Source organism: Cervus elaphus, chromosome 6 (genome assembly GCF_910594005.1).
Source record: "Cervus elaphus chromosome 6, mCerEla1.1, whole genome shotgun sequence".
NCBI lineage: Eukaryota > Metazoa > Chordata > Mammalia > Artiodactyla > Cervidae > Cervus > Cervus elaphus.
The window spans coordinates 18,435,343-18,455,515 of record NC_057820.1 but is presented as its reverse complement, the minus strand read 5'-3'; the positions used below and the strand labels follow the sequence as shown (position 1 = coordinate 18,455,515).

At 39.0% G+C, this 20,173-nt stretch overlaps 1 protein-coding gene across 7 annotated transcripts in view; it reads right to left on the bottom strand.

Annotated features, from left to right (window-relative positions):
- The window catches only part of HELQ (helicase, POLQ like), a 41,615-nt gene extending 21,496 nt beyond the window's left edge, over nucleotides 1–20,119 (bottom strand). The window contains exons 1-9 of one of the 7 annotated variants that reach the window (XM_043906294.1): nucleotides 19,679–20,119; nucleotides 18,018–18,735; nucleotides 13,628–13,806; nucleotides 12,851–13,051; nucleotides 12,356–12,428; nucleotides 9,741–9,838; nucleotides 8,498–8,596; nucleotides 6,858–7,003; nucleotides 1,015–1,254 (exon numbers count right to left, since the gene is read on the bottom strand). In XM_043906294.1, coding sequence (XP_043762229.1) covers nucleotides 1,015–1,254; nucleotides 6,858–7,003; nucleotides 8,498–8,596; nucleotides 9,741–9,838; nucleotides 12,356–12,428; nucleotides 12,851–13,051; nucleotides 13,628–13,806; nucleotides 18,018–18,735; nucleotides 19,679–19,864 — 1,940 coding nt within the window. In that variant the 5' untranslated portion in view covers nucleotides 19,865–20,119. Of the gene's footprint in view, nucleotides 1–1,014; nucleotides 1,255–6,857; nucleotides 7,004–8,497; nucleotides 8,597–9,727; nucleotides 9,839–12,355; nucleotides 12,429–12,850; nucleotides 13,052–13,609; nucleotides 13,807–18,017; nucleotides 18,736–19,678 lie in introns of those variants that run through there. The other 6 variants (XM_043906293.1, XM_043906295.1, XM_043906296.1 and 3 more) reach the window with 6 other exon arrangements.
- Nucleotides 20,120–20,173: the final 54 nt, after the last annotated feature.

The following is a 20,173-nucleotide window of genomic DNA, read 5'->3' as shown; positions in this document are numbered from 1 at the left end:
ATATTTGGAGTAAACTATTATATACCTAAATAGTTGTGAAACACAAAGCAAAAAATTGTAAAAATGTAAAGAGGAGAAGTTGGTAATTCCATAATTACAGTGGGAAACTAACATACGTCTCTGGAACTGACAGATCAAAGAATCACAGGGAAAACAGAGGAGCTGATGACATGACTAATAACTGCGATCTCATTGAGATACATAAAAGTGCATACCCAACATAAAATATATAGTTTAAAGCTCTTGGATGATTTATAAAAATTGACCATTTATTTGGGAAAAATAGTCACAAATTTTAGTGTCATCAATAACTAAGAGTGGAAATCAACTGCACAGGCCCACAGCTTTGGTAATAATTGAAAAGGTAAACGCTGAAAAAAAAAAAAAAGATACTATTAATAGACTCAAAAGTCTTCATAGATGAGTTCTCTAAGGTGTCAAGGAAATCTCTATGTTAAATAAACTCTTTCAGATAAAAAAAAAAAAAGAATGGTCGAAAGCTTGCCAACTGTTTCTACATAACTAGAATAACAAATCCTAATATCAAAACCAGATAGGGAGAGGACTAAAGAAAGAAGGAATAATACTAGCAAGAGATCTACTAAGGGACTTCCCTGGTGGTCCAGTGGTTAAGAATCTGTCTTCCAACACAGGGGACACAGGTTTGATCCCTGGCTGGAGAACTAAGATCCCTCCTGCGGTGGGGCAACTGAACCTGCTCACAACTAGACAGAGGCCCATGTGCTGCAACAAAGAGGCCATGAGGGGCAGCTAAGATCAGACACAGCCAAATATAAACTTAAAAAAAGAGAGAGAGATCTACTAATGCCATTTTTCGTTAAGCTATTAAAGGAAATTAACCAAACAATCAACTCAGCAAATGCTGAAGAAAACATTTGATAAATTCGCATTCATTACTGAAAAAGAATAAAACAATTAAAAAAAAAAAAAAAAACCTGTTGGCAAGCTGGGAACTGAAAAGTTTGGAGCCGGCCAACAATGGCTGTGTCTTACCTTCTCGCCGGCAGGTTAACGCCTGCCGCGAGGGTGGATGTGCAGGTGAAGAGGCAGAGGACCCCTGTGGAGTAGGCCTCCTCCAAGAGCTTCCTTTCATTGCTGGTTAAGCCACTGTGGTGATAAGCAACTCCGAACGGGATGGTGTGCTTTAACACACGACACAGGTTGCCACCGCTGACATTCTTCAAGTTCTTAATCACCTCCTGTTTTTCTTTCTCTTTGTGCTTCAGATATTCCCTAGGGAAAAGATCTGTTAGAACCCTTGATCTTATAGGGACAGAGCATTTGAATTTGAATTTTAGTAGCTACATGTAAACATTTTCCTTTTAAAATCGTGTTACTTTTATTGACCTAAGTACATAAAATGTTCTTAGAATTGTAATTCCGATTTCATTAACAGGCAGTTTCTCTCAACCTATTTGGGGATCACAGAGTCCTATGAAAATCTGCTTAAAGTTAAGGGAAAAAACAGATATTCACATTAATACAACACTCTGCACCTCACTTCAGAGGTTTTGTGTACTTCCTGAAGTTCAACCCTGTACTTCCTATGAATTCACGAATGCTGGGTTTAAACATCTGCTCTAGAAGTTATATGTTTTTTTCACAAGAAAATACATCTTCAGTGAAGATTAATTGCTTTGTCATAAATATTCTTCTCTGAAGAGAAAAATATATATATATATATAATTAAAGCATATGAATTATATGTAAAACACTACCTAAACATTAGCACTTCAGAAGCCCCAGTAATATCCTACAATGCCTCCTTATCTAGAAGCACCTATTTTTTTCAATTCTCTTCTAGAAAAGAAAAAAAGGAAAGACTAAGTACAACTACTAATTGGCTATAAAGCAACAACTTCTGAATACCAGGAGCAAACAAATATAGTCTGTGTGCGTGCTAAGTCACTTCAGTCACGTCCAACTCTTTGCGACCCTATGGACCGTGGCCCGCCTGTCTCCTCTGTCCATGGCATTCTCTGGGCAAGGACACTTGGGGGTGTTGTCATGACCTCCTCCAGGGGATCTTCCCTACCCAGGGACCGAACCCAGCTGTGTTCTTTACCACTAGTGCCACCTGGGAAACCCGAAAAATATAGTCTAACATATAAATATAATACACGCAGCTTTTGTAGCAAACTCGTTGTAGCTTGTTATATTGTTGTAGCAAGCTTCATGGAAAGCACAGACAGCTCTGACTGGTGCCAAATGTACAAGTTCAGTCATTTCACAAGAAATTGAGAAATGGGTGGCAAAGAGACAATGAACAATGGGGCAGGAAGTGATCCAGAGTCAACAGTGAAAGAACCAAAAGCGACAGCTGGGTAGGGAGCTATAGACTTTATGTTACTATTTTCCACTCAGAGCTTGAGGTCCTGAAAGGGACAAATTCTTCTCAAGGAATTAAGTCTTAAGGACAATTACCCTATAATTTAAGAGAAGGGAGACATTATTTGTAAATGACCAGATAAGACATGGATCTATGGAGAAGGGTTTTGTGGGGGGAAGTTGAGATGTGAGCTGGGTCCTGAAGAACAGGTTAGAGGTGGCAGTTGATAGCTTAGTGGTGAACAATACTGCCAGATTTGTCATCTCCGAAGGAGAAGCTTTAACTCCGGGACCAAAGACAGTCTCAGTCACTTGGAGCTTTGTGTAGATTTTATCTAAAGTGAAAGTGACAGAAAAAGCTTCTGACAAAGACATCAGAAGAGGGCAGAGAGTACCCGCCTCACTCATTTAAGTGGGGCCTTATACACTGCTCACCTAGCTGCTGAGAACAGATAAAAAACACTCCAAGGCTGTGAGAATTTAGCCCAGACCCTTTCCCATAACATACACCCTGGGATGACATCAGCACGAGATTAGCCAGAAGGAACAGGTTAACCCAGAGCTCAGGGCTGTGGAAGTTTTTACCCAGACCTTCTCCCACAACATACATCCAAAGCTCAAAAAAAGGCATGTCCTTGAACAAGAGATACTGCTGCCTACAAGGCCTACTTGTCTATGTTAAAAGAATGCAAAAAAGAATGTTGACCTGCTCCTTAAAGGGGCCTTAGGCTTGGACTCCTTATAGACCTGCCTAAGCTAACTTTTTACAGTGAGGTGGTGGGGAAGTACATTATTGACAGAAGGTAAAGCATGATCGCAGGCATGGAAATGGGTGGTTCAAAGCATAAACAAAGGCGGCAAGTAGGGACATCCCTGGTGGTCCTGTGGTTAAGGATGTGCCTGCCAATGCAGGGGACATGGGTTCAATCCCTGGTCAGGGAAGATTCCATATGCTGCAAAGCAACTAGTCTGTGTGCCGCAATACTGAGCTTTAGAGCTCATGATCTGCAACGAGAGAAGCCACTGCAATGAGAAGCCTGAGCACCACAGCCAAGAGCAGCCCCTGCTCGCTGCAGCTAGAGAAAGCCTGTGTGCGGCAACAAAGGCCCAGCACAGCCAGAAATAAATGAATAAAAGAAGACAAGAAGTTCAATCTGGATGATGTGCTGGGTAGATAAAGAGTAGAAGAAATAAGGATGAAAAAGTACTTTGGGTCAGATTTTAGCATGAATCTAGGCTAAGAAGCACTGTGGTATCACTATTAGGGAGATTTTTAGGGAAAGTGATACAATCAGAGCTTTGGCCATTGTCAGGAAATAGTGTTTAAAAGACATTCTTTACTTAGAAGTCTAAAGCACTAACAGCCATAAAAAAGATAATTTTCCTTGAGGTTGAGACAATCACTTGGGGAAAACTCTGCTTCAGTCTTTGCACTTAAACACACATAATAAGCATATTCTAGGAGACTGTACTATACCTGCTTCCTGTGAAAGTTATGATTAGGAGGCAAATAATTAAGATAAGGGCTGATACTCCATGACTTTCAAGAAATTATTTTTTGAAGATACTACTGAGATCAGAAACCCTTTAGCCCTAGATTATATTCATCTATGTATAAATTACAGAAAAACAGAAAAAAGTATGCTCTAAATATGACAACATTTTAGTTAACAGCCACCAAGATGGGAGCTAAACTATTTTATTGTTTGTTGTTCAGTTGCTCAGTTGTGTCTGACTTTGCGACCCCATGGACTGCAGAACACCAGGCTTCCCTGTCCTTCACCAACTCCTGAAGCTTGTTCAAACTCATGTCCATTGAGTCAGTGATGCCATCCAACCATCTCATCTCATCCTCTGTTGTCCCCTTCTCCTCTTGTTTTCAATCTTTCCCAGCATCAGGGTCTTTTCCAGTGAGTTGGCTCTTCGGATCAGGTGGCCAAAGTATTGAAGCTTCAGCTTCAGCATCTGTCCTTCCAATGAATATTCCGAGTTGATTTTCTTTAGGATTAACTGGTTTGACCTCCTTGCAGTCCAAGAGAATCTCAAGAGTCTTCTCCAGCACCACAGTTCAAAGGCATCAATTCTTCAGCACTTAGCCTTCTTAATGGTTCCGCTCACATCCATACATGACTATTGGAAAAACCACAGCACTATATGGATCTTTGTAGGCAAAGTAATTTCTCTGCTTTTTAATATGCTGTCTAGATTTATCATTGTTTTTCTTTCAAGTAGCATCTTTTCATTTCATGGCAGTCACCATCTACAGTGATTCTGGAGCCCAAGAAAATAAAGTCTGTCACTGTTTCTATTGTTTCCCCATTTATTTGTCATGAAGTGATGGGACTGGATGCCATGATCTTAATTTTTTAAATGTTGAGTTTTAAGCCAGCTTTTTCTCCTCTTTTACCTTCATCAAGAGGCTCTTTAATTCCTCTTCACTTTCTGCCATAAGGGTGGTGTCATCTGCATATCTGAGGTTACTGATATTTCTCCGGGCAATCTTGATTCCAGCTTGTGCTTCATCCAGCGTTTCTCATGATGTACTCTGCACAGACGTTAAATAAGCAGGGTGACAATATACAGCCTTAATGTACTTCTTTCCCAATTTTGAACCAGTCCATTGTTCCATGTCCAGTTCTAACTGTTGCTTCTTCACCTGCATACAGAGTTCTCAGGAGGCAGGTAAGGTGGTCTGGTATTCCCATCTCCTTAAGAATTTCCCACAATTTGTTGTGATCGACACAAAGGCTTTAGTGTAGTCAATGAAGCAGAAGTAGGTATTTTTCTGGAATTTTCTAAGGATTTTGAGCATTAATTTGCTAGCATGTGAAATGAGTGCAATTGTGCAGTAGTTTGAACATTGTTTGGCATTGCCCTTCTTTGGGACTGGAATGAAAACTGACCTTTTCCAGTCCTGTGGCCACTGCTGAGTATACTCAGGACCTTTACCTTAAGAAAGCAGCAAGTAATATGGAAAATGTATTTAGAGGAAATTTTCCTTCAGAAAGAGTTAAGTCCTATCTCTTTACGAAAGTATCAAGGGTGCATCACAATTCACTAACTAAAGGTTCCGGGGAACCAAATTTTTAAGTATGTCAATATTAAACATCAACATTTACGACCCAAATAAACTATTACCCCTGAAAAGCAAAATAAGTCAAGGGTATAAGTTGACCAACAACCAATCTCATTTCACACAGTCAAAAGTCTGTCTCTAAATTTCCCCATCACTTATTCGGTACTATATTACCTTATTCTAAGAAAACAAATGACTCACTGAGCATCCCTCAATGATAATTTAATTTCCTTACATTTTTATAATCTACATCAACATTTTAAAGTCAGACTCTGTTACTGAAATGGGAAACACTCCTTGACTTTATCCCAAACATCTGCATCTTTGTGCCAGCCAATGAATTAACTCTGTATTAGGCCAATCCATGACAGTAGGATTGTGGGGGCAGGTGGAGGAAGGCTGGGTTTGAATCCAGGGTACTGATCTGTGCAGAGTCACACAGCACTGGCTCAGGGGCCCATAAGAAGTCTGAAAAATATGCTAACACAACACATGGGACAAAAAGGTACAGAGAAAACTAAAACTGTTCATACTTAAGGTCATTTTATACTTATCTCTATAACAGAGCCCATGGTGAAATACTATACAATTACAAAGCAGTACATTTCTTTATTATTTAGCAAGTTCAGTTCCAATGTACACACAATCCAAATGTGAAGCTTACTAAGAATACAAAGGCAACAGTATTTAATTACAGAGAAAGTTAAGCCAAAGATACGATTAATCCCTACACTGCTAAGTCCTCTGATCACACAGGCCTTCATCCCTACAGTGATTATTGATTAGTCTTCTGATCACATGGTGCTTCCCTGATAGCTCAGATGGTAAAGAATCTGCCTGCAATGCAGGAGACCCAGATTCGATCCCTGGGTTGGGAAGATCCCCAGGAGAAGGGAATGGCAACCCACTCCAGTATTCTTGCCTGGAGAATTCCATGGACAGACCATGGGGTCGCAAAGTATCAGACACGACTGAGTGACTAACACACTGATCACATAGGCCTTCATCCCTACAGTGATTATTGATTAGTTCTCTGATGACATAGGCCAGTGGTTGACCTTGGCTGTATGTTGGACTTGCTTAGAAGCTTTATAAAATAGTGGCACCTGGGTCCCATTCCCAAATATTCTGATTTGTCTTGGAGGTATCTTGGGCACTGAGATTTTAAAAAGGCCCCAAGGTGACTCACTGTGGAGCCAAGCTGTTGTTTAATCAGCATTCTCTTACATGTAGCCTTAGAATTTTTCTCTGGCCATTTCACATCTGTGAATTTCACAGTTCAGCTTTTTTCCCTCAAGGCCAGGACCTTTAGAATCTAGTATAATAACTTAGCATAATGTCTGCAAAAAGTAATCAGTGCTTGTTAAACAGAATATAGGCATGTAGATCATGATAAAAAATGAAACAGAATATTTTTAAAAGATTAACATACTTGCTTAAACTTTTGCATATCATTTCTGCTACGTTTTCACAGTTCTTCTTAGTGGGACAAAAAACTAAGCAGGAATAATTGGGAATAACTTCTGTCACCAGTGCTACCAATTGATCAGGATCCATCTTTTTCAGAGTATCGGAATACTGCACGACAAGATTTAGGAACAAAGTAGTTAGCAGCCATGAAAGCCTTTCATTTTACCAGTGTGCTCTGAAAGGTAAGTAAATCAACCATAATTTTGAACTCCTCATTTAATAAATATGACCATTTAAAAGAAAAGATGCAACCTATATTACACAGCAAAATGTTAAGTCCCACTTTTGTTATTAGGGTTTTGTTACGTGTATTTAATTTTAAATAAAGGAAGTGAAAATAATCAATTTTATTAATAACTCTATGGCCCGCCCATCTTCACCAAAGCAGAAAAAGTCCACAGAGAGAAACACAAATTGATCCTAATAATAGTCAAAGAACTGCATAAATAAGTTAAACCTCTTGCTATTACTAACAGTTTTCAAAAACATATTCAATCATACTACAGGACATGTTTTCAGAAATACAAAATATATTTATCAAACAGACATAAAGAACTCAAAGAACAAAAAAAAGTAAAGTTATTTAAAATCTCCTCACTTTCTTCAACTTGACTGAAAACTAATTAAGATACAGATTTAGAATAATATACCTTTAGGTTGTTGTTTAATCGCTCAGTTGTGTCTGACTCTTTTGCAACCTCATGGACTGTAGCCTGCCAGGGTCCTGTGTCCATGGGATTTCCCAGGCAAGAATACTAGAATGGGTTGCCATTTCCTTCTCCAGGGGGTCTTTCTGACCCAGGATCGAACCCCCTGTCTCCTGCATTGGCAGGTGGATTCTTTACCACTGAGCCACCAGGGAAGCCCAATATACCTTCATGGAATAATAAAACTGCTGTAAAATTCCTTTCTCCCTTTTCAATGTCCTCCATGAAAACCACAGAACATTAGCACAGTAGACATCCATATTTTCATACACCAATATCTGAGCTATACAGCTCACAAATATTTCTTCTTGCATTACTGTTGCTGCTGAATGAATAAACATTTATGGGAAAGGTCTCCAAGCTTTCTTGGTCCATGGAGCCCCAAGGTCAAAAGAAAGTTGTGATTACTAGGTAGTTAGGTCCAAAGAACAAGGATGCATTTCTTCACAAATAAGTAGCCATCTGAATAACAACAAATGTCAGTTGAAAAAAAAATTTTCATTTCATTCTTAAATAACTATCATAACCCACTAATGAGAAGTATGCACACCTGGGCCCTCCAGTCTTTCAAGCCAGGAAACCCTTATTTCCTGTTCCACATTGATTTTCACATGGTATTTGCTTACAGTAAGTGCAAAAAAAAAAAAAAAAAAGATAAAATCACCAACTTCACAAAGATATACTATCCTAGGAAGTAATGTAGTGTGATCTAATACTGACATTGGAAACTGTCTGAACCAGTCATTTGTATGGTGTCCAACAGATGTCCAGCATCAGCTTTTTTTCTCTGAAATATATAAACTGTCCCATGGTACCCATGTGACTCCTTTGCGGTGTCCCAGGGCAGCTGGGCACAAAGTCTAGGAACCTCACCATCAGGGATTATCAAGGTTACCTTATAATTAAGGAGGCGTGAAAAAGTCATGCCATTCTCAGCTCTGCTGTCAACTTCATATATTGTGTCATTTATTTTCAGGTATTCTTTTAATTCAACCTTGAATTAAAAGGACATTTGTAATTAATATCATATATAAATTCCTCTTTATAGAGTTTCAAATTTTGTAAAATATGTTCTAAAACAGTACAAAAACTTTATCTTTTCTAAGGTATGCAGAATACTTCAACTTAAATTTCTTTCCCATTTAAGTTTCTTTTTCCTTTAAATCAAAATAGGGATTACTATCCTTGAAGAAATACTTTTGAATTAAATAGCCACATATCTAAAAGGAAAATCAGACACTTACATTTGTCACAAGAGGAAGTAAAAGTGAGCCAAGTGTTCACTATCTATTATTAAGGAGTTATTTGTGTTACTCCTCCAGATTTAAAACTTTATTAGTCACCAGTTTTAATGTGAATACCATCAAATTATTTTCAACTTAAGTATCTGTAGACAAAAGAAGTTTGTAAATAGAGCCTACTGAATTTTTTCAAGAATAGCATTGAGAAGCTCAATGCACTAGCCACTGTACCACACAGCCAGCTACAGAACACCACCTAACTTGACAATTAAGGTCAGGAACTATCTCTTGAAAATTCTCATATTTGGTGCAAATATAAAAACATCAAATTTCAAGTTAAAATTTGGTGATTCTAAAAAATTATTTTTTGTAAACCTATTTAGACACAGAGACTACAGAGTACATGTACATTATAAGCTTCTCTCAAATAACTATGAACAACATGTACTTACTTTCTTCAAGCCTTTTGGGAACACTGTTATTGGGGAGTTTAAATTTATATCCATGTGAGGTCTTATTTTAAAAAAGCATTATAACTATCAAAACTTAAATCTTTGAAAACAGTTTTTAACTTTTAAGATAAACTTTTATATGTGTCAATAACTCAAAATGTGAATCACTAAATTCTCACCAGATGAAAAAATTTACCTTAGAGAATATAAAGTGGAAAAGCAGAATGGGTCTGAAAATTTTCATTCAGTAAGTATTCACTGAAGGCCCATGAGCCGGCACCCATCCCGGCCAAGCTCCCTGACCCCACAGTGCATGTTCTCTCCACACAGGCTTGTCAGCATTTAGACACAGTGAGTGGCTCCTTCATCACTCTCAGAATTTTTATACAGTACGTTTGCTACAAACAGAAGATGGCACATAGCAAATCAAACCTTGGGTACATACTGGTCTAAACTGACTGGTGTAATATTCTGCTTGCAGGAACTCTTGCAGGTCTTCAACATTGTTTAACGTTGCACTCATACCAATAATTTGAGTCGTCTCTAAAAAAAGAAAAAGTATCGAGAAAAATGTGTTATTTAGTATATCATAACAGTAACTTTAGCAACCTTTTTGTGTTTGTAATTTTTCCAGAATGACGTGGGAATGAGGGGGCAGGTAAGACAAACACAGTTGACCGTGAACGAAATGAGGGTTGAGGACACCACCCCTCTGTGCAGGTGAAAATCCGTGTAAAACCTGGAGGTGGCCCTCCTTATCTCCAGTCCTGCCTCTCTGGACTCAACCAACCACAGATCCTGCGGTACTGTAGCACTTACTACTGAAAAAACTCACTTATAAGTGAACCCATGCAATTCAAACCCGTGTTGTTCAACAGTCAACTCTATAAAACCAGACTATTAACCTGGCAGATGATATTACTCAGAAGAGAGGTATAAGCTGGTCACACAAATTGGAAACCATCAGAACACAAGAAGACTTTGAAGTCATGCGTATGGATGAGAATTAGCAGAAACTGTATGAAGAAGGAAACAAGGGATGAATCTATGGTATACGATCAACGTATATGATGAACACACTTAGAAAGTAGTGTCACAAAGGAGAACAAAAGGAGAAACTGAAGAGAGCCCTTTTGTTCAAATATCCATTAAGTGTAAGGCACTGGTGACAGAAAGACACATAAATATGTACCAGTATACTTATATAAATAAGTATACAGCAGCAGTATACATAATTATACACATACGTATACAGAAGCAGCGTATATAAATATACATGGAAGTACACAGCAGCAGTGTACCTAAGTATACAGCAGTGTACGTAAGTATACACATAAGCGCCCAGTAGCAGCATGCATAAGTATACAGCGCAGTTATATAAGTATTCATGTAAGTATACAGCGGCAGTGTACTTAAGTATACAGCAGTGTACGAAAGTATACACATAAGTATACAGAAGCAGTGTACATAAGTTTACAGCAAACACATGTCCATTATGTGCAGGTACTATGCTAGATGCTTCACAAAGACTCATGCTATCTCCACAGCAATTCAGTGAGGAAGGTTCTATTACTATCCTCCATTTTTGATGCACAAGGAAAAAGAGGCACAGTTACTATCAGTTCAGTTCAGTTCAGTTGCTCAGTCGTGTCCGACTCTTTGCGATCCCATGAATCTCGCAGCACACCAGGCCTCCCTGTCCATCACCAACTCTCAGAGTTTACTGAAACTCATGTCCATCGAGTCAGAGATGCCATCCAGCCATCTCATCCTCTGTCGTCCCCTTCTCCTCCTGCCCCCAATCCCTCCCAGCATCAGGGTCTTTTCCAATGACTCAACTCTTCGCATCAGGTGGCCAAAGTATCGGAGTTTCAGCTTCAGCATCAGTCCTTCCAGTGAACACCCAGGACTGATCTCCTTTAGGATGGACTGGTTGGATCTATACTATATAGTATACCTGCCCAAGGTCACATACAAAGTTAAAAGTGAGCCAGGATTTGAATCCAGCTGCAGAGTCTGCCCTTAGTCATTACACTGTTCTACCTCTCAGTGCTAACACATGATTGGTCTTACAGAAGGACAATAGAGAAGTGAAAAGAGAATGGTGTTTCAGCACCCAAGGGAAAAAAGAATGAGTACTCAAATACTGAAAAGAAATTAAGACAAGAACTATCAGTGTACACTGGATGTGACAAGTAGATGATCATTCTCCCTTCATCCTCTGCTTTATATTTTTCCATAGAATGTATCACCATCTGATACTATCTGTTTCCTTGTTTATCTGCTTATTATCTGTTCACTTTCACTAAAATATAGGTTTGATAAAGGCAGGGACTTTGTTTTATTCACTGCTACATCCCTAGCACTCAAAATAGGGCCTGACATGCAGTGGGTACTCAATAAACATTTTTTAATCAATGATTATAAAGTGCTACAATCTGCCTAAATAACAGTTATCAAAATTTTAAAAATAATTCTTAAGATTTGATCTTTATGATGGATAATTTTCTATAAACTATTATAGTACCTAATAAGCTATTGCAATAGTATATAAAAATAAACATTTAGAATAAATATATCATATAAATTTAGAAACTATCTGATGGTGCAAAATAGTTCCTTAAAGTGACTATTTACAGACATTTTTAAAATGATATTGATGGTGGCGATAGCAGCAAACCTTTAGTGTGCTGAGCATGGCTGAATGCATTGGTCACATGTGTTACCTCATGTATTTCTTACAACAATCCCATCAGGTTGATACCATTATTGTGCCCATTTCACAGATGAGGAAAGAGTGGTTGAGTCACATGCCTAAGCACACAGAGCCAGTAAGTGGAGGATACTGATGGGGACATCTTCAAATGCTAACTTCATTTATCTTCATGATTCTACTCATGCATCCAACAAAAATGTATAAGCTTACTTTAGAAATAAAAAACTAAGAAAGCTTAAGCATCTTACTCTAGGTTACATAATCTAGCTAGTGATAGAATTAACTCTTTTATAGGTCTCTTGATTATAAATCAACTAGTGACCACATTTGAAAAAAAAACTTACTGCTCGTGTAGAGGATTTTTGCCAGAGTCATTTCCAGTATAGCCCCACGGCTTCCTTCACCAATCATGTGCAACTTTGAGATTTAAAAAAAAAAAAGGATAAAAGTAAATCTACATATAATACCTACATAAAACAAGCATATATTTGATGAAATGAAGAAGCAATGTTTGCTTTATAACTCAAGCATTTTAGTTATGGTAACTAGAGTACATACACATTATTTCACTGATATTTTAAGTTAATGAAGTTATCCCCAGGACAATGTCCTGGCATCACGAATTCATCAGTACTATTATAAAACTGAACATATACACATAAATTTACTCTTCAAGAAACAACTGACACAAAACTGAATTTGATTACCAAGCATTAAATGCCTTCATCTAAATACTGTCTATATCTTAAAATACTCATCCTCATAAGGTATTAAATGGATACACATAATACTGTTAGTACAATAAAAATGTTGATACATCAACAAACATAGTAACCAACCTCATCTACAACAACCAGACCCAGACTGCTAATTCTTCCAGTTTCAATCAAGGAGTTCACCAGACTATGTCCTTTTTCAATAGTGGCAATATATAATGATTTCTTTTCCCTTCTTTTAATTGGAGGAAATTTTCCTTTGCTTCCAGCATACTCCTCAACAAAGAAACCCAGTTCTATACCAAAACTTGACAAACCTGAAATCTAGAATATTAAAATAAACAAAAAAATTCAGATAAATAAGAACTGTATTAAGTGTTCACAGGGATTTAAAAAATCTAAAATAGTGTTTAATATAAATCAATGAGAATAAGGTTACAGATAAAGCATATACATCTAAGAAATGTCATAACTAATGTATTGATCCTTGAAGTGAATGCCACTTTTAAACTATGTAATGAATGTAAAAATAAATTTTAATTCTCTTCTGATATTAAAAAACATCATAATAACTCATTTATTTTGATAAATAATTGGTTAGTTTCTGCTTGAAAAAGCATGCTAAATATCAGTAGAACATTTGAAATGGAGTTTAATTCACAACTTTAGGGGGAAAAAAACTCTTTCTTAAACAGTATTAGAAGAGATTTTTAGTAAGTACACCACACTGCTTCTACACATCCTAAAAATAATAATTCTCCATCAGTAAGGCTACCTCTTCTCAGTCAAGAAAAAGTTGTTACATTTATTCTAGTTTTTATTTTATCTAGTGTTTATCTAGTATTTATTTTATCTGAAAGTGAGAATAACATTAACAAATACCATTTTAAAAAATCACACCTTTTCTTGAACAATTGCTACATATGGTAGGATCATTAAAACATCTTTTCGTCGGCATAGTAGTTCTTGTAGCATTAAAATCTCAGCCACGAGGGTTTTCCCACCACTTGTTGGCAAGGAATATATTAAATTTTTTCTTTCTTGCACAGATTTCAATGTTAAGCAAGTATGTTGCCATTCTGTGGAATTGAAAAAAGAAGGAAAAAAGCCTTATTTTTCCCTTCTACAAAGTTTTCTAAGAAGAAAAAATCAAATCCTATCCTGTGTAGCATCTTCTCATAGTAATTAATGCAACTATATATAAATATCAAAAATCTCCAATGCATGGTGTGCATACTAGTTCAGGCCTGGTTGGTGGGGTGGGCAACTAGTTCACCCAATTGCCAGCTGCAGACTGAGGTCTACGATTCCACCGGGCAGGCAGGCCTGCTGGACAAGAGGTATTGCCTGCGACATCAGAAGGGCTAAGGGGCCTTTCAGGGATCTGTGTGAATTCTAAGGCCTTTCTCTTATGTTCAGTAAGGACACTGTGTAAGCCTCCCTTCCTCATTCACCCAACAGAGAAACAGAGCGAAGAGGAAAAAAAAAATTGAGAATTTACACAAACCTAGAGACTATTCAACCAGCTTTCACAGGGAGCTGGTTTGAATGGTCTGAATACCATTTTAAACTGATGAGAGGGACTTCCCTGGTGGCCCAGGGGTTAAGACTCCACACTCCCAATGCAGGGGGACTGAGGTTGATCCCTGATGAGAGGATAAGATCCCGAATGCTGCATCTAAGATCTGGTGCAGCCAAAAAAAAAAAAAAAAAAATCCTTAAACTGATGAGATTGCTTAAACCATAAAAGACTAGTGTTATTAACTATAACATCTAGATTTTCCCTGGTGGCTCAGTAGTAAAGAATCCACCTGCCAACGTAGAAGACACAAGAGACATGGGTTTGATCCCTGAGTTGGGAAGATCCCGTGGAGAAGGAAATGGCAACTCACTCCAGTATTCTTGCCTGGGAAATCCCATGGACAGAGGAGCCTGGTGAGCTACAGTCCATGGAGTTGCAAGAGAGTCGGACATGCCTTAGTGACTAGACAACAAAATCTAGAGTTTCCACAAGTTAGCAAGGTGGAATTCATGAAAAGGATCATATTAGATCCAAAACAAAATGTGAAAACTGGTATAAGTACTTTGTAGGAAAAGTGGACAATGTGGATCATCAAAAGTCTTCAAAATGTGCATTATATTTACCTCTAGAAAAATGGGCAAAAGATATGATAAGACATTTCACAGTATGGAGAAATGCAGATGGTTTATAAATACATGAAAAGATGCTCTACTGTTACCTATTAGCTTGGCAAAAGAAATAAACCAATAAAAAGCATTAAATAACTACCTAAACAAAAAGCCCCCCACATGTAAAATACAGAGTTGACTAGAGCAGGAACAAACAGGCACTTTTGTGTGTGGCTGATGAAAGTATAAACTGCTACAGTCTTTTTGGGAAGCAATCTGTCAGCAACAAACATAAAACTGCATGCTGCCTTTGATCTAGCAGTATTGCTTATAGAACTCAACACTGACAGAAATAAAAAGCATGTGCATATGTAAAGATTATGTGCAAGATGTTCACCATAGCATTGTTTATATAACAAAGAGTCAACAGGGTAAAGACTGAATTATTACACAATCATATGAGCTAATTATTTGCAGCCTGAAATATATGCAAATGATTATGTATTTTTTACTTTAAAAGCATTTCAGGATTTTACAGTACAGGGAAATAATAGCCATTATTTTGTAATAACTTTAAATAGAATATGTAACCTATAACAATATTGAATCACTATTTTGTACACCTGAAACTAATATGTTGGGTAGGCTGCAAAGTTCATTTGGGTTTTTCCACAAACTGCTGCTGCTCACTCACTTCAGTCATGTCCGACTCTGTGCGACCCCATAGACAGCAGCCCACCAGGCTCCTCTGTCCCTGGGATTCTCCAGGCAAGAACACTGGAGTGGGTTGCCATTTCCTTCTCCAATGAATGAAAGTGAAAAGTGAAAGTGAAGTCGCTCAGTCGTGTCCGACTCTTAGCCACCTCATGGACTGCAGCCTACCAGGCTCCTCTGTCCATGGGATTTCCCAGGCAAGAGTACTGGAGTGGGGTGCCATTGCCTTCTCCGCCACAAGCTGCTATAATGTTGTAAATCAACTATGCTTTGATAAAAAAAAAATTTCAAAAATATTTAAATACATTGAATATTTAATACTTAAATATTAGAAAATACTTCAGGCTAGTATCACCCATTAGTTATCCACCTGCAGATGTTTATGTGAAACTACATGTCCACATTTTATCCAACTCAGAGTTTTAAAGTATAAAATGACCAAAATAATAAATACTTGGAAATAACATTTTTCTTCACATACTAAAAAAAGTTACATTAACTTAGTTCCCAACATTTTTATAAAACACACTAAGCATGTAATTCTATGCCTAAAAGGCAAAAACAACAGTATTGTATAAGGTTGAGGTTCTCTAACTCAGGAGCTCTCAAACTTGCTGCACACCAGGATCAGGAGGGCTTATCCAAGCAGAATGCCAGACCTCAGCCCAAAGTGCTGACTCAGGGGGGCTGGCGCGGAACCTGGGAATGCGTATTTCAACAGATTTCCAGGCGATGCTGATGCTGCAGTTAGGAACTGCACTTTGAGAAGCACTGCTTTAGCTCAATGAAAAATAACACACATATTCATGCTTTAAATTGGTCGTATCGTCATCAGATTTACAAATACTGAGATTTTTAAAAATTATTTACTAAAGTTCTTACTTTAAAGCAAACAATATATAATTACTGACAGTCATAACCAAAGTTCAACTTGGCAAGTTCTTGACACAATATAACCGGCAAAAAAATGATTATCCCTTAACAGATCAGGAACTAAGGCTCAGAGTCCAAGACCTGTGGTTAAGTGACAGTGCCAGAACTCATCATCAGATTGACAATCCCCAAGATTCCACATGTCACGCGACAATCAAGCGCATGGGCACAACTCCTGAGCCTGCGCTCTAGAGCCCGGGAGTCGCGACTACTGAGCCTGCGCTCTAGAGCCGGGGAGTCGTGACTACTGAGCCTGCGCTCTAGAGCCCGGGAGTCGCGACTACTGAGCCTGCGCTCTAGAGCCCGGAGTCACGACTACTGAGCCCATGGGCCCTAGAGTCTGTGCTCTGCAACAGGAGAAACCACTGCAACGAGAAGCCTGCACACTGCAACTAGGGAGTAGCCCCAGCTCGCTCCAACTAGAGAAAGCCGCCTTCATCAATGAAGACCCAGCGCGGCCAAAAATAAATCAATAAAAATAAATCTTAAAAAAAACCAAAAAGATGAGTTAGGTAAGTCTTGTCCTGAGAGCAGGAGATGCAGATGAAACATAGAACAAGGTGCTGGTAAAAAAAAAAGCAGAGGACAGAAAAGTAACATCTACTTCAAGGACAATACACACCTTTAGCTCTTGAACTGCAAACCTCACAGTTTAGTTTTGTTAAGACTCTTGTAAAGCCTTGTATTAGACTTTGTTTCCCATAGTCCTACTACTCCAACCTTAATGTCTTCCCCCAGAGATAAGAACCCATGTTTTCAGGTGGTTCACAATACTAACTTAGGAGTTTCAGAAGTAATTATGAAGTGATTAGACAGGATGCTCTTTCAGGATGGCAGCAAGTGTCCCTTCTTTGTCTAAAATGACACATATTTGAGCCAGGATTTGTGAAAAAATGTTACAAGACAAATTAGCTATTACTACTATTTCTCTGCATTTAAACCCTAACTTAAGCTGTCTTTAAAGATGTTTAATTAATAATATTATCAATACTGACTCACTCAAGACATCTGAGTAGTCAAAGGAATTTCAGCAACTAAGTTTTGGTAGCAAAGTAACAGTCAGCCAAGGAAACTAAGAAGACGGAGGAGCAGCCAGCTAATTAGGAAAAAACAAACACAAACAGGAGTGGAATGTCAAGAATTGGGTGTTTCAAGAAGGGTCTGGTCAGTTATGTTTGGTAAGCAACTGAAGTCAGGGAAGAACTAAAGTCTCACTGGGTTTACACCCCAGTCATTATATAACAAGTGACAACACAGACCCCAGAGGTGGAATGGGCTGGGAATTATCTGAGGTGAGGAAAAGGAGACAGCAAGAATAACAGGTTGGAGCAGTGTGGCCACGAAGGGAAGAAAAGAAATTCAATAGCAGCAGGATATGGATGGAAGGCTGAGAGGACTGAGTTTTTGATTTAAGGTGAGAAATAGAACCATGGCAGCATCTTTTTTCTACTGATTTGCACCAATATTATGGTAATAAGGGTAAATGTTTTTTCATTCCAGCAAAAAACATTACCATATAATTTTTCAATTCCCTTGAACTGAACATAAAGATCTCTCACTTTGCTGGGTAATGAATAAAAAGGCCCAAGGTCATCTGATGATGACTCGATTGTTTTCTTAGCAACATTAATTTCTTCAGATAGGAGAGTCTCTTTGAGCTGTTTAGTCCTAGAAAATATTGGTGTTTGGGCTTTGGCATTTCCAGTCATGGTACTTTTTAGATGATCTTTCAGACTTTTTCTCATATTTGCATCTGAACTAGGTCTGATTTTCGAAGAGGATTCAACAGTCTGCTGGGGCTGCTCTCTGCTATTAACGGGCAATTTCTCATTCACAGTCTTAGGAGAGGATGAGTTCCAATCCTTTTCTTCAGTAGATGGATCACCCAAATCACTGGAAGACTTATACAAATTTTCAAAGAATAAAACCTGAGAAGAAGGTACATCATACAAAATATCAGCTTCAGGTTCAATAGAGACATCTTCATGCCTGCTCTGGTTCTTCATGTGCTCATCTATATTTAATTCTGTACAGTCACCTACAGTAGGAACATTGAGTGTGTTATGTTTATTGCTTCCTGAACAAAGATCTTCAGTGGCATGGTCTGTAGCATGGTTCCTATGTTCAGGAAGTTGCAAATACTTTTGTTCCAGATCATCAACTTGAGCTAAAAGAGAGTTCTCAGCAAAGCTATCATAGTCACCAAACATGTCCTCTTCACTGTCAATGATCTGGAAAGAAAACAAAAAGATTTATCGTGGAATCTAGCTTCATTAAGAATAAAAGTTTCAGCTGAAAGCTCTCTTAGGTATATAATTGTATGGTCACATACGGATCACAGACCTAAATGTAAATAATCCTATAAAATAGATACTACTGTTCCATTTTACAGATGTAGATACGGAGGCCCAGAGACGTTAAGTGACTGACATCAACTGTACTCCTAGTGATCCTGGGATCCTAATTCTTAAGCTACCGTTAAATCCTTTAAGATGGTAGCAAGACCGACGGCCATCTACTGGGAGAGATATTATCTCACTAGGAGTTTCTGATAACCGCAGTACTGTTTCCTGTCCCATTTGCAGACACTGGCCTGCAATAAAATCATGCTTGTGCTACCCGGCACTCCAAGAAAATTGTTCTTAGAATAGAATTGAAAGGGAAAGTCTGACTTGGGACAGTCTATAAACAGAAGAGGTATAATTTGGGGGTAGCAACATAGGGAAGGGATTAAGAACACAAGATTTGTAATAGGAAGTGTAGTTTCTTTACTTCTCGGTCTCGTTTCTGTTGTAAAACCTGGATAAAGCAAATAGCTTAACAAAGCCCATAACAGGTCTGGGTACTTTTAGTACAAGGAGAAGCAAAAACTTGGAAGTACAGGCTTGTGTCATGCCGTTCTTTTTATGTCTCAAGGTCTATGTTTCACAACAATATATATCTACGGGAGCTATCAGGATTAACAGCGATAACAAAGATGAGGTAAGCCCAAGAAGACTAGTAGATGACCTGTCAATTGCTTGCACCTGAGACGGGAACGGCCGAACGCGGCAGTTTCAAGTTCCACGCCTTTCAGTGAGCATGCGCAGTGGGGACCTGGGACTGTATCATCACTCCAAAGGTGGGAAATAGAACGAGGAACTCAGGGGAATCTGAGAGGTGATGGGGCTGTACCTCGACCGGCTGCACGTCCACGGTTTTCCGCCGCCGGCTCCCGGCCTCCATCTCCTTGTCCTCCTTCTCCTCATCGCTGGGCTTAAGCTCGGTCGCGGGGCAGGCGGTAGAAACGCTGTCTAGGCTAGGACGATTTCTTTTGCGGACGGACACCCGCCTGCGGATGCGGGAACCACCTTCGTCCATGGCAGGGCCTAAGGGCCCAGCCCCAACTTCGTTTCCCGAGACCCAGCCGCCAACCCCCTAGTGGAGGGGTAAGTGCAGCAACGAGGGGAGCGTAGCAACAGGTGGAAGCTGCGCTCCCCTCTCCATCCACCTTGGGAGGACTGTTTTGGGACCGGAAACGAAGGCACAAACCTGGGAGCCCGCCCTCTCCTCGTCCAGTCGTTAAGTGTGCTGGGTTGGCGGCTCGGCAAGCGGTGGGGGCAGGGTGGGGGCGGGGTGGGGGGGAAGGGGCGGAGAAAGGGAAGGTACTGCGCAGGCGTATTGAAAACC